Source organism: Mixophyes fleayi, chromosome 7 (genome assembly GCF_038048845.1).
Source record: "Mixophyes fleayi isolate aMixFle1 chromosome 7, aMixFle1.hap1, whole genome shotgun sequence".
NCBI classification, from domain to species: domain Eukaryota; kingdom Metazoa; phylum Chordata; class Amphibia; order Anura; family Limnodynastidae; genus Mixophyes; species Mixophyes fleayi.
This window is the reverse complement of record NC_134408.1, coordinates 17263184-17278001: the sequence shown is the minus strand read 5'-3', so window position 1 is coordinate 17278001 and position 14818 is coordinate 17263184. Positions and strand designations below refer to the sequence as shown.

The following is a 14818-nucleotide window of genomic DNA, read 5'->3' as shown; positions in this document are numbered from 1 at the left end:
CTCCATTTTGGCGCCGTATGACAAGGCGCCCTGATGCGCAGACCTCCAAAGTCTAATTGCATCCGTTTTGGCACGCTTGGTAGAACCTGTGAGAGAACGCCGAAGTGTGATTGCCTACACTTGTGGTGTTTATAACCTCTGTGTGTACGTAGCCTTGATTGAGGTCTCTTTAAATAGATACAATATGGTGTTTTAAACAGTAAACTGCGATTTTTTTATTTTTTTTTCAATAAACTGAAATTTACATGATTCATTACTGTAAAAACCCTTTATTGTCTTTAAGTTTATACAAATTGGTAAACACCACTTTAATTTCAATACTGGGAAACTTTTTCATAGGATGGCGCCACAATGCCCACCACTAATATTGTATATTTCGGACGTGTATCGCATGTCTACAGTTCATCTTTTGGCTTTTCTGGTATTGCATCTTCCACTTTAATGTCGTTGGCATCCGGTTTCAAATTCTCTATTATCTGGAGAAAAAAAAAAATTGCTTATCATGTAATTTTCTAACATGAATAAAAATAGATATATACATTGAATATAAGGGACATGAATATATGTACAAATATCCTTTAAAATAGAACAAATTCTAGAGCAGTGATGTCACTTACGTCTCACTGTGAGCGTGATAAATGCAAACATTTAGGCACCCCCTAGTCAAATTTCATGTTTCACTGAATGTCTTATGTGAAAAGTAGGTAACACAAAATCTGCAGGGTACAAACTTCAACGAGTACAATTTAACAGATTGCAAAGGTCTGGACATTGATTCATTATTTTTTTTAAGGCCTTAAAACTTGGTTGATTTGTTAGGTCTTAAATGACTCCAAGAGAAGGCAATGGCAACGTTCAAAAACTGCTCTGATCCTTCTAACCTCTCCGGATGTTGCTCCCACTTTCGACACCCATGACCTCCACTAAGCAACTGATTGAGGATTTGCAAATTAAGAGAGTTGATGGTTACAAAGCAGAGAAGGCGATTAAAAAAAAAAAAATATATATATATATATATATATATATGATACCTACACGTTTCCGGCTGTCAGAAAAACATCATTAACAAATGAACGTTAAGGGAACTGTTGAAGTCAAGACAAAATTCTGTAATGTAACTGAGCAGAACCCACATGTCAGACCCAAATTCATTTTTGGACACAGCGACAGAAGATACATTTGAAGAAGAGAGCACCTTGCAAACCGTTAACCATGGAGGTAGCTCTATTATGGTGGGGGGGGGGATTGGTGGTGTGGGGTAGCCAGGTACCAGGAAATATCCAGGTTAAAGGATTCCACTGCGTATCCCCAAATCCTAGAAGCTGATGTCCCAGACTGGGTGAAGAAATTGAGCTGAAAAGAGGTTCGATGCTTCAACAAAACATTTGGACCTTTAAAATCTGTGGGATTATTTCAAGCATTAAAGAGCTGAGCATATTCCGGAGCTAGAAGAATTCTGTACGGAGTACTGACTGATAGGGTTGCCCAAATGTTCGCACCTGCCACTATATAATAAAACCATTTTTGTTTTCCGGCACTATATTCAATTTAAGTGACCCATGAACAGAAGTACCAACCTTTTCCTCTTCGTCCACGGGTAACACTCCCCCGCTATCAATAAATTGAGAAAACAACTCCACGGTCCTTCTCTTATTGTACTCGATCATCTATATACAAGATAAAACACGTTAGTAGCTGTTAATTAAAATGCATTTTAATTACCCGAAGGGGGTAGATGTTTAATTACTGTTGCATTAGTATTAATGGCAATATGCATTTCAATTATAGGCAGATCGCATTGTTGTGCTGCATATCATTTAATAAAAAATGTACTCCATGGCACTGCCTTGCTGATGTTCAACCATCTTCATGATAACCTGGCCACTAGGGGGTATTAATGTTGGATAAAGAATTCTTGGTATAACGTTACGTTATAGTTTATGAAGTAGGGCGAAAGTAACAGCAGGTACTTATGAATAAATAATGTATAACAAAAATAAAATAGAGTCTAGAGCAGCGTGCTGGAATTAGTAGTGCCACACAAGCTAGCGAGAGCCAGGTTTCTTATCTTTGGTTTATAACTTATTCAATTAATGTCGGCATCACCTTGCGATCTGGTCCGGCAGGAAAAAACCTCAGGTTCGGGTAACCTCTCACTCGCAGCCCGTCAATTTCATTGGCGGTGCCGTCTATCTTGGCGATAATCACGTTTTCGTGATCTTTATATTTTTCGGCCAGCTCTTCCCAGATAGGTTCCAGCTCTTTACAATGAGTGCACCAGGGGGCATCTGCAACGGGGCAACACTTGGTGGGTCAGAAGAGCAGAAACACGTACAGTGCACATTCCGTGCAATAAAGGAGAATCTAGGACACCCCGCCATCATACCCACTTATATTCAGCATACTCAGAGCAATGGCACTATGATAATTAAAGGCCGTCGGGTATGAAACAGGCAAAAGCATTGTCATTATACCATCAAGCTTTATGTATAAAAGTTGTTTCTATTGCAGTCAGCTTAAACCATTATACTGTTAAGATTCTAATTCCTTGATTGGCTATAGGTTCGTTCAAGCTCAGCTTCCTTTAAAGTTGCAAACACACAGACCTTAATGAGAAAGCAAGTGTATAGAATAGGCTCTTACACCCCAGTCATCTGTATCTAAACAGAGAAGATAATCAGGACTGAACATCATGCTCTAAAACATATTCTAGCAAAATATGTACATGTAGTTTTTTTTTAGTTGCTTTGGGTTATATTAATAGTAGACTTTCATATGTATCTCTGCAATTTCTTTGTTTTTCAATTAAATTTCAATCCCAGCCCGGGCACTCTGCCACTAGTGGTCTACCCCCGATGGCACAGCATTATAGAGAATGAGGGGGGCCTTGGTCCATTATGATGACCACATAGTTGCTCCAATATAACGACACTGATCTTTTTCCCCTTTTGACCAGCGAGGGACAGGTGACATTTCCTATGTACTTACAAAACTCTACAAACACGTGCTTGGTTTCGTCGTACGCAACATCATCAAAATTCTTGCCCACAAGAACCTTCACCGGCTTCTTATCCCAGTCTTCAGGAATTTCTTCACTTAGCAGATTTTGCTAGATTTAAAATGAGTTAACGCAAATCAACTGAAATATATATGTATATGTAAAAATTCTTGAACATCATTATATATGACATAAACAGGAAGCAGCCTAAAAACACACAAGGTTTGGTGACCTCTGACATGATACGTGAATAAATTTCGATGTAGGTGAAAGTTTCTGCCTTTCTTTTCCTTGGTTATCACGGAATACAGGAATGAATGTAGGAACTTGCTGCTGACTTCAAACCCTCAGTCTATGGAACAAATTTTCCAGTCTTTTTTTTTTTTTTAAATATTTTCTCTGAGCAACCATTGTGTTGTCATGGAGAAGTTATAATCTCTGTATAAAGTGTTTGTGTGTACCAACAGTAAAGCTCACACCGCCATAAGTTATCATGGCGAATCACATCTAATATATAGCTATATATAAACAAGGATAGGTGTGCAGTGGCCGTCTGGCAAATTTTAGCCAGGGAATGGGGGGCAAGACGTGACCCAGCAGCCTATTATGAATATTTTAGACCCCCAAAAAATGCAGGTAGCTCAGTGATCCAGCCCAAGGTATCCAACTATGGTACCGGCCCAAGGGGGTAAATGCCAAAGTGTTGTTCGTTGTCCATACACGATGTATACAGTTACCTTCGTAAATAGCCATACCTTTATTTTCCCATCAAGAACCCCCTGGCAAAATTCTTTGACCGCCTCTGTGGTTATTTTATCTGCATTAAAAACGAACTTCTTCACCGAGTCGATGTTAATGAGGCGGATGGTTGGAACATCTGCATTGGTGATTCCAAAGTATTCTAGAACTCCGGAATGGGGGCCATCGGAATTGATTGACACAAAGAGGATCTGAGCAAGAAGAAGTGTTAGAGAAGTGTTAGTGAAAACAAGACTATAGCCGTATTTCATAACATGGGCTCTCGTCAGTTAATGAATAGGAATAGTTGAAAGTAACGACTTGTCCAATTAGAACTTGAATACCTGTTCACAGTAAAATGTTCCTTACAAAAAATCAAGCTGTTAGATATGTTACAGTGTTAACAGTTCCCAAGTTGCAATGAAGACAGATGGGAAAAATGTTGGTTTCATACATGCGTACAGAACGTACATTGCTGTGCATCCCAAACATGTGGTGAGCACACATCCCTTTTAAAATAGAAAGCTTGGACAACCAGTTTTCATGGGCCCTAAAATCCACTCAATACTCTCTTTTTTGGCCCCAAATAAGGTAAAACTGTTATTGGAACCTATTTGCCCTATCGGATCATAGGAGTTTAAATTAAGGAAAAAAAAAAGTTGTTACATAACATTTTCAAAATTAGTTTCGCAATAAATAATCAGGGCTTTCTCCAAATGACATCACTGACTGTCCGACAGAATGCCAGAAGGGTCTTGTCACTGAATGTCATTGTTCCACTTATAGTGGGTGACAATTGTGTGTAGGATAGTATGATACATGACTGATTAACCTTAACTCAACACCAAGGGACAGCGAAAATAATTGCTATGAAATAGATCTGTATATTCTCCAAATTCCTAAACAGAACACTTTTTCTCCTGTGATCTGGGAAACGATGATTTGTGCTTAAACTGCTGGAAACAATTTGCTATCTTGCAGCAATAGCAATTCTGCTACAATTCCGTAGAATTAAAACGATGAGTTACGCTGAATGCAGGCACGGGTCACTTTACAGTCTGACAACCCAGAATTGCAATAGTAAAACATTTTTAGTCCCCAAATGACTTTTTCATTTCCAACGTACGATACGGTTAGCGTGCTTTACATAAAACTGTTGTAAGCCTGCAGACTAATACTTGTATCTTTGTGAAAATAACGCTCACTAACTCACTTTTCCTTTAAAGTCTGGGGCTGCTTTGCGGAAGTTTTCGATTAGTTCAAGTTGATGCTCTTCGGTCTTGTTGATGAACAGCAGCAAGTGGTTTGGAATCTTAGCTGCAAAGATTTTTTCTGATGTCTGTTGAATACACAAGAACACACATATTAGAATATTTTATACAGTAACTCTTCCCCGAAGAGGCGTGAAAAAAGTTAAGTAGAATTTTGTGCCCTAAACACATTTTTTTTTAAATACTGTGTACTAACGAGTTACCTTCAAACTCATTTTATATCACTTTAAAAACAGCTATAAATGTTTTTAAAGTGTCTAGTTACAAATTATGCTTATATCAAATATATTAACGTCTGTTAACTCTTTTCTTCAATAAAACAAACATAGCTTTATACAGCGATATGTTTGTGAGCACTGTACACTTCCAAGAATTATATGCAATTTTCTTTAATGTGGAAGCTTTAACAATGCAGTCTAAGACTATATCACATTTAAATCTCTTTTTTGTGTGATGTCACTGGTCCTTTATGCTTTCTGGGTGTTTGTGGAGATTTTTAATTTAGGGGCTATATTTACTAAACATTCTAAAAAGTGGAGATGTTGCCCATAACAACCAATCGGTTTCTAGCTGTCATTTTCTAGAATGTACTAGATAAATGACAGCTCGAATCTGATTGGTTACTATGGGCAACGCCTCCACTTTTCCTTTTTTTTTTTTTATGTATGGTTTATTAAATCTACCCCATAGTGTTAAACCCTAGTTCATAGGATTTACAAACATATGTGGAGAAAAATATGAAATATCAATAAGGTGCATTTCTCTTAAATACACAGCAAACAACACTACACTGAATGCATGTACCTGCTCATTGTACTCGGTCACCAGCTCCATGCTGTTCACCATGAGGAATCGATGGAGCTCGTCTTTGTCTAATCCCAGATCCTCGTCGGAGCTATACTCATATTTTTCAGCAGTCTAATGGTCAGAAGGGTTAAAAAGTCATAATAGGCAAAACCAGATAAATAAGAAGAAAAGAAAGTCAGCCTTAGATATTACAGAGATAAAGTAAAGATCATAATATACAATATAATACACAGCTCTGATCCTATTAGCAAAATAACACACACACACGTATATAATATATATATATATATATACATACACACACACACACACACACACACACACACAGTGGTGGATATATTCGGGGTATGTCATACCACCACTTCTCCTCCTACTGCCTTAATTGTAACACTATCACATTTCATTGGCAGCACGGTGGCTAAGTGGTTATCACTTCTGCCTCGCAGCACTGGGGTCATGAGTTCAATTCCCGATCATGGCCTTATCTGTGTGGAGTTTGTATGTTATCCCTGTGTTTGCGTGGGTTTCCTCCGGGTGCTCCGGTTTCCTCCCACACTCCAAAAACATACTGGTAGGTTAATTGGCTGCTAACAAAATTGCCCTTAGTCTCTGTCTCTGTCTGATAGTGTGTATATTAGGGAATTTAGACTGTAAGCTCCAATGGGGCAGGGACTGATGTGAATGAGTTATCTGTACAGCGCTGCGGAATTAGTGGCGCTTTATAAATAACTGATGATGACGATTTCATTCACTTACATTTTCCATACTGACACTTCAAGCACTGTGTACATAAAGACCCAGGTCAGCAAATTCTAGACCCCCCCCCCCCCCTCCTTCCTTGACACAATGCTGTGATGGACGGTGAAACCAATAGGAAGCCACAAACTCTCTGCTATTATTCCCCCCAGTCACCTGTCCCTGTTTTGCAGCCAATTAGTGGGCAAATTAGTTTGTAGGGGAACCAGGGCTAGCGTCCTATAACAGCACTGCCAGGCCCTGGTACCTGCCCACGCCCCCTTGGTGCCCCTGGTCACAGCCCCCTACACACTGTCTAGTAACGTATGCCAGGTATCACGGAGAGAGGTGTTAGTACACTACTGGCAGACACGTGATGGAACCAGGGCTCGTACACTCTTGAAAAAGATGACTTTGTCTTTTGTGACTCCATGTTTCTGAAATATTTCTTCTTTATGAGCAATGGCGAAGCTGAAGTCTTCCGAGTTTGAGGCTGCTTCCTGAAATATGTTTAAATCAGCGTCTGCAGAGTCCTGGTGGGGAAAGAAATAATTATATATTATAGTTAAAGAAAACCTGGTGTCCTCCCCACCATTCAACAAGAACACAAGGCGGCTATGCCGAAATATATACAATATCAATATATAGGGAGCGCAACCTGTCCATTCATTGGGAACCATTGATGTCACTGCCCCCTAGTGGATTTATAGGCTGCATTCATTCACATAATTATTGGCTCCGCCCACAAAATGGCTGCCTGGTGTATGTAAATGACAGGTGCACTTTAAATAAGCCAACAGTCAGTGTAAACAAAATAAATGTAGCATTTGGCTGTATTATTTTTGGTTAACTTGAGTGGTTGTACGCTTAAAACAATTGTGTTAGTATGTATTTATTTTTTTGCATGTGTCTGTGGACAAGTAGTTTATTGGCCATGCCCAGTCCAGCAGCCTATCTATGGGTATAAAAAGACCATGATATAGGGCTGGTAGTGCTCAACATTCTCCTAAGTCATAGGCAAAGTTTGGAAAACAGTTTGGATGTACAAAATGCAATATCAGGTTTACATTGCAGTTTCTAGGACAGAGGACACAGGAAATAAGTAACACGCAATGGCTTTTAGTAATATAACGAGTACATTTTGTGAACAAAGAACGCATATAGGTGGTTTGATTATTTACATGTACTCGATGCCATACTTGCCAACTCTCCTGTAATTTCCGGGAGGCTTCCGGATTTCGGGGAGGACTCCTGGACGAGTGGGCAACCCTCCCGGATTTTAAAAATTTAGAAATTCACGGCAAAAGTCTAAATTCGCGGCATTGAATAGCGGAGAGGGGCTTAATAATGCGATTAAGCCCCTCTCCGCTATTCAATGCCGCGAATTTATACTTTTCTTAGTGGGGCGTGACTATGGTGACGCAAATACATCACCCCACCCCCCCCTCCTACCCCTGTCACGTGAGTTACAAAGTTGGCAACTGTGCTCAATGTGCCTATTTAACAAATAAACCTTCTAGGTCTTTGTAGTGGCATACCTCCCAACATTTAGAATCTCGAAAGTGGGACAAAATAAGCCCCACCCACACACGGGCACATTTGGGTAACACTCCACTGTTAAGCCTCGCCCTTTTGTGGACGGCAGAATCGGGAGAATCCTATATTGATGTTTGTAGCAGACACCGTTACTGTACGGATTTGTAAATACAGCTCTTTATAATACCATTAGCTAATAGCTACAGGAAAGCTGTAAGAATTGGGTTAGTGTGCCTTTAAATGCTGTCCCCCTGCGTGATAAACAGTCTCCGTCCCTCTCTGATGTTACCTTGAAGAACCCAATCACGGAATTCTCATGGGATTTGATAAACTCCTCCGCCTCTGCTACAGTATTAATGACCGAGGCTGCGGGAACCATCCTTCTCAGCATCCACTTCACCAAGCCCTCGGCGTCCCTCCTGCCTAAAACATTTTCAAAACAGAAATTAAATATTCTATAAATGCGTTTAAAAAAATTATTAAATAGTTGTTACATTCATCTGTGCAATCTTTTTTTTTTACTCATATTTTATTGACAATTAACATTTTCCAAATAAATTTATCAGGTTGTAGACTGCATTTTAGGAAAAAAAATATTCCATTTTTTTCAGTAAAGTAGCTTATATATCCTCAAACTACTACATTAGGGATTCCCAAGCATTTTAACGGGGTACGTTAATGATCAGTGACATTTTCTACATGTAATAATTGCCTGCATGGTTTATTTTTGCATCATTTTCATGTTGCTTTCCATTAAGTTTCCAATAGTGTAATATTGTCTGAATTTGTGACACCTCTCTCTCTGTTTATTAATGTGTGAGGTTGTTCAGTAGGTAAATAGGATTCTAATGAAACAGTGCCCTCTGGTGGCCAGTATATAGAATGCAATATAATTCAATGCAACATGATGCAACATAATAGAATGCAATATTCTTTGCCAAAGTATTTCCAGAACAATTAAGTTATTATCACTAATGTACATATATAATATACAGCGATGGGGAAAGTATATTATTCCAGAAAATACATAGGCGCTCCTTTATAAATACTGAAATAATTATATCACTAAAAACTATCTACTGTATGTTTTCTCCATGTAGAATGACTGTTGGTTTAATTATACTCTTGGTTACCAGCATTATATTGTTACCTCCATAATCGATGTGGCCGGTTCGGTTTCCATCCTTGAAGAATTTCAGTGTGGGGTAACCGTTGACACCAATTTCATCTGCGAGATCTTTTTCGACGGTGGCATCCACTTTGGCGAGCCTTGCCTCCGTCGTCTGGTTCTTGAGGACTTCCGCTGCAATGCTATATTTTGGAGCCAGCTCCTGACAGTGGCCGCACCACGGAGCATCTTAAATTAAATAAAATAAATAAGCAAAACAATGAGACTGTGATGACAAGTTTTGGTGATTTAAAGGCGCTGGATTTTGGTGCTATGCGACCTGCAGACATATTTGATCTCTGCAATTATTCATTTTACTTGGTCCTTCTTTTGCCAAGAAGCCCTCCAAACTCGGTGAGATAGGACAGTGGAGAGAGGTCAACTTTGCAAAAACAGAATTATCTCCTGATCACCCAATCTTATATTTTATTTTTGATATACAATTTATTTTTTATAATAATTTACTTTTTACCCTCTATTACAAAAGTAACATCAGCAATTATGTATTTACTTTTATATTGCGCCTACACAGCACTTTATAGAGTACGTCTTTACAATCTAAAATTCTTTACTACAACAGACTACGGTTCCTTTTGTCAGAACCCAAACTTGTATCCTTCATAGGAGAAGACGAGTGTTACCCATACAAAATCAACACCAGAATCACTAAAAAGTGAATACATTTTCAAAGGGGCATCTCCCAACAAGGGAAGGGGGGGGAAGGGGGGGGGGGGGTAACAGTTAAAATACAATAGATCTTCCTTTAACCTTCTTGTCCAGAAAAGTGTTAGTTATTACCCAGAACCCTTTGTACCTGTTGCTCATGTCAACTTGTGGGTAAGTAAAAGTGTTTCTAAATTGGCTTGAATTCTTGGGGTTTTGTTTTTGCAAAGACAAGAAAATACACACATTACACAGTCTATACTGTCTGTATGATCTCATTAAATGACCCCTACTTATGTGGCATTGCTGTTTTTCCTTTATGGAATTTAGAAGAAGATCATCACATGAACTTTCAACATAATCATAGGAAATAAACACCAACTACATAAAATGTACGCGTTTAGTTACTAATTTCATCAATTCAAGCTTTCGTAACGCAAAGGTATATTTTTCCAGCGTGATTTACGATCGTGAAGTGGAACAGAGCAATATGTTTGTAAAGTTGTATGACGTAATTAAAGATACATTAATAAGATTATATCTGGACTGCGGAAGAGACACAAAATAATAGAATACAACAACTAACGTGTAATCTTATTGCTCGTACCCATTAGCAAGAGACCTTTTATGTTCTGGTCAGTGATTTGTATTGCCATCATTTACTTTCCATATCAGTCTTAAATGTCTACTCAAATACCAGCAAATTACATTCCTCAGTGGACGATGCAAATATTCTGTTCACTGTTCTGCCTTTTTGTAGTTGAAAAACAATGTTTTAAATAACCAGCACCTCTAAATGGGGTTCAGGGTTCTGCAACATTAAAACTACAATTAAATATGGAGAGGAAAAAACCACAGTAGTTGTTACTGCCTGTTCAGCTGCTTCACATAGCGGAATGTGGTGGTTGGGGAGAGAACCAACATTATTTATACCTATAATTCGAAAACTAATTTGCTGGAAATTAATTAAAAAAATATTTTAAGGGATGATGGTCACTCCCCAAATGTTTCCTGAAGGCTCCATAGACTATGGCAGATGGCATCGTATTTTTTAATAGCATTCAGCCTTCAAACATGTCGCCAACAAAAAAGCCGATGGTCAGAGCAGCTTTTTAAAAAGTACCCACCCCCCCCCCCCAAAAAAAAGAAATTCATTTACTAGATTACAACTTCTATTAAATACATTACTTTCTGTTTTTCTTTTTTCTGTGTTTCAGCCATGTATACATATCAGACAGAGTTGTTTATCCCTGTTGCTGGGATACGATGCCAAGCCGCTCTCCCGACCCAATAGAAAGATCATTGCAGAACTATGTCCTATCCCCCCCCCCCCCCCCCCCATAACCAGAATAAACAACTGTCCCTGATGACATAAGTACATGGCTAAAAAACATCAAAGGAAGCCATTAAGTTAAAGCATCTGATGTAGTAAAAGTTGCAGTAGGGCACTTAGAAGCAAATAAACTATTGTCATCAGGAGGCGGCCAACCCATTTACAAGCCAGACTGAAGGCATAGATCAGGATGCTGCGTACGTGCTTGGATCTGTTACTTTGCAGGTAGTACCAGACGTGCCTGGATTTTAAATAGGTGTCTGAGCTGTAAAAGACTGAATATACCCCAGCAAGTAATCAATAGATAACTGGCCTATTTCTCTCTAATATTATTGTAGCAGTTTCTGAACGTTACGGCTCAGATGAGATTTTAAACAATTACAAATGTTTGCACTGAACTGTCCAGCTGGCTCAGTTCCTCTGTTACAGGGCGTTACATGGGCATAAACCATTTCTACTTTATCAGTAAGCCCAATATTACTTGTGGGAAATGCACAGATGGGAGGCCAAGGTCGAATCTGTATTTGACCTTTGCAGACAGCACCTGTTTTCTTCCCACTGAATTCATAAAATATTCTTCTTTTTTTTTATTTTTAACATAAGTAACTTTGTCTCATTCTCTTTTTTATTTGTTTATTTTCTCCTTTTATTTTGCAATATTAAAGCCAAAACTGATCAAGCATCCTCCTAGATATAAACTGTAATCTTCCCTAAGAAATCACTTATAAAGTATTCACATAACTAATTTATTGATTGGTTTTAGCATTATCTAGAAACCATGTACATTGCATTGAGCCTCTTCACTGAATTAAAATACCCAAATATTAACAATGTAATTACTTTAATTATATATATTTTGTTTACATTTTATACATGAGTGACACCATTCATTTATTCCAGAATTCCACTTCTGTCTCTTGGAGTTTAGATATTTGTGTTATTAATCGAGTGGTGGGATCAGCCAGGTGGGTGTTCTATTGTACCGCCCCGGTTTTATAACCTGGAACTGTTTGTGGAACCAATCTCTCATATTGTTTACATTTGTTTGATGTGCGTTTTATAATTGCTAAGCTGTTCATTGGATTTTTAAATCTGCGTTCCCTAAATCACAATTAATAGACATTATGGTAAGTTCTATAACGTTCCCATTTTAATTTTTGTCTTTAAATTTGAGCAGCAAACAGAACGATGTATGAGTTCAAATTTGAAAATAATTATTAATAATAATTCTATACAGTGTGCATCCATTTAAGCTCGAATACGGTCAGGCCAGTATTCCATATTTGGCTCACTTTTTTAGTCTATTTAAAATGTGAGACTTTATCGCAAATTTTCAAACTTTAGAATCAGTTCAAAAACCACTTTCTGAAACAAATAAGGAGCATCTGTGAGAGAGTGGGTACAGTGCGTTAAGGCAAGTATGTAGGGGTACAGATCACCGGTCAGTCACCGATGAATGCTCCCATCTCCTAATGTGATTCATGCTTTCCTGCAAATCTTATGTGTGGCCCCCTCCTAGGGCCAAGGACCACTCTTTTAATGTTTCATTTTTCTTTGCCCACTCACATGTTGCATAACTTGGTAACCAGCAAGAGGATAATAAATACTAGCCACTTAGAGGGAACATTGTATTTATTAATACCACTTACATCTACATCAGGCCTGTGGCTCTCCAGGTCTTGTGAAACTACAAGTCACAGCTTGCCTGCCAGCAGATAGCTGGCAGGGAATGCTGGGACTTGTAGTTTCACAACCAGAGCCACAGATTGGCCAGGACTGAGTTACACAATCAGTGGGACATGTGAATATAGATTATTTTGTGAAATGTGTGACCCTTCCCTGTAGTTTTATATAGGTATTAATGTCTTGTGGGAGCTGCAAGGTTTAAAATAGTTTCTATTTAAAAAAACAAAACATTCTAAATTTTAGCAAAAATATTGACTCTTACAAATATTACTCTTACACAGTTACATGACCAGTAAATCTAACCACACATTGCTTTCTATAACAGTCTGACTTGCAACAACTGTAATGTAAATGTTTCTTGACTGTATGAGGACTAAAGTTATTTTAGATAAAGTTGCAAATGTGGGGGTTGATTTTTTTCCTATGCATACTAGTCAGATGTCCTGAGTTTAACTGTATTAAAGCACACGGCAGACAGCCTCCCTGAGAGTGAAATGATGGATAACATAAAAACAATCACAATACCATGTCAAATCTCTCAAGTTCTGTCAAAGCATGGGATAATTTCACACTCACGCAGCAGTCTACAGGGGCACTGCACAGAACATGGCAGCATATGGTATTACAGTGTATTATACCATAATACAACATTTCAGATGATCACAGATTGCACTGATAGGCAATCAGCTCAGATTAAAGTACTAATGCATTACCCGAGCAATGATTAATTGCATCAAAGTAGTAACCGTAGGGTTAATTCTCCTCACTAAGTCCTAAAGCATTCTTAGGCCAACTGCTGGGGGAACTACAAGTACCAGCATGCTAGTTTTCCATATTGCTTTTAACTATATGTTACAAATAAAGATATTGCTTAATCGATTATAGTGAATTTTGAACCAGCATCTTAATTAAGCTCCCTGTTTAGGACCCCACATCTTTACTGACCTAACACCCGGTAATTCTAACAATAGGCTCTGGATATGAGCATGTAATAAATATTTACCAAGAAACACCACTAACAATGTAAATGCACTTATATAAATAATCTCCCTGAAAGGTAGGTTCAAGGACAATCTTTCTTTTTATACTGCTAGATGAGACTGCCGAGTCTGCCCTCTAAAGAGACACTGGCATTGTGCAGGAGATGCCAGTCCTATCAACGGAAGCCGAAAGCAATCACGTTTAAATGTCATACTCACAAAATTCCACCAACAGATACTTATAGGTACGAAGAGCGTTTTCAAAATTGTTTTTGCTCAGGACCAGCACGTGTTCTTCCTCCAGGATGTCCTCTGTGTTCTCCTGGCTGGAGTTCTCAGAAGACTCTGCTGAGGCAGCGTTTGGTGGGTCTTCAGCCAACACATGGTAGACTGAGAGAAGGCTGAGCAGGAGAAAGTGGGACCACTTCATGATGATGATCGGTCTGCCAAGCCAGCAGAGGACTGAGAGAAGGGAGGTAAACAGAGGGGGGACAGATAAACCCTCAGGACTAGTGACGATGACATACACAGGACTCGTGGAGCAATTCTACTGGGCTACGGAACAGAGTATACTTAGTTTAAATATTTACCTCGTCCTATCATACCCTTCGGCTGGCTGCTGCCAGATCTTGAAGGGCGAAGTGGACTAATGTTTAGATATTTGCATGCACTAGAAGCATACAGCAATCTTTCTTTTTTTTCTCTTTCAAATATATGTACTGAGAAAAGGACTTTTGCGGATTTTGATTTTATTTTGTTTTCTACCGACAAGGGTGTCATTGTTTTATTAGACTGATATGTTCAGCAGTGTATATATTGCATATTACTCTACATATTCTATATTGTGGGCATTTGCTGGTAGGCAGAACAAGTCTAGAAACAGATTGCCAAAGAAATATGGAT

The 14818-nt window shown here is 38.6% G+C and overlaps 1 protein-coding gene across 1 annotated transcript; it reads right to left on the bottom strand.

Moving 5' to 3' along the window:
* Positions 1-253: 253 nt before the first annotated feature.
* PDIA2 (protein disulfide isomerase family A member 2) lies at positions 254-14373 on the bottom strand. Its single transcript, XM_075181470.1, has 11 exons — positions 14135-14373; positions 9236-9442; positions 8375-8508; positions 6945-7082; positions 5812-5925; positions 4950-5075; positions 3754-3948; positions 2989-3109; positions 2107-2288; positions 1578-1667; positions 254-476 (listed from the first exon to the last, which is right to left on the bottom strand). Exons 1-11 carry the CDS (start codon positions 14343-14345, stop codon positions 396-398), a joined length of 1599 nt encoding a protein of 532 aa, XP_075037571.1. The 5' UTR covers positions 14346-14373; the 3' UTR covers positions 254-395.
* Positions 14374-14818: the final 445 nt, after the last annotated feature.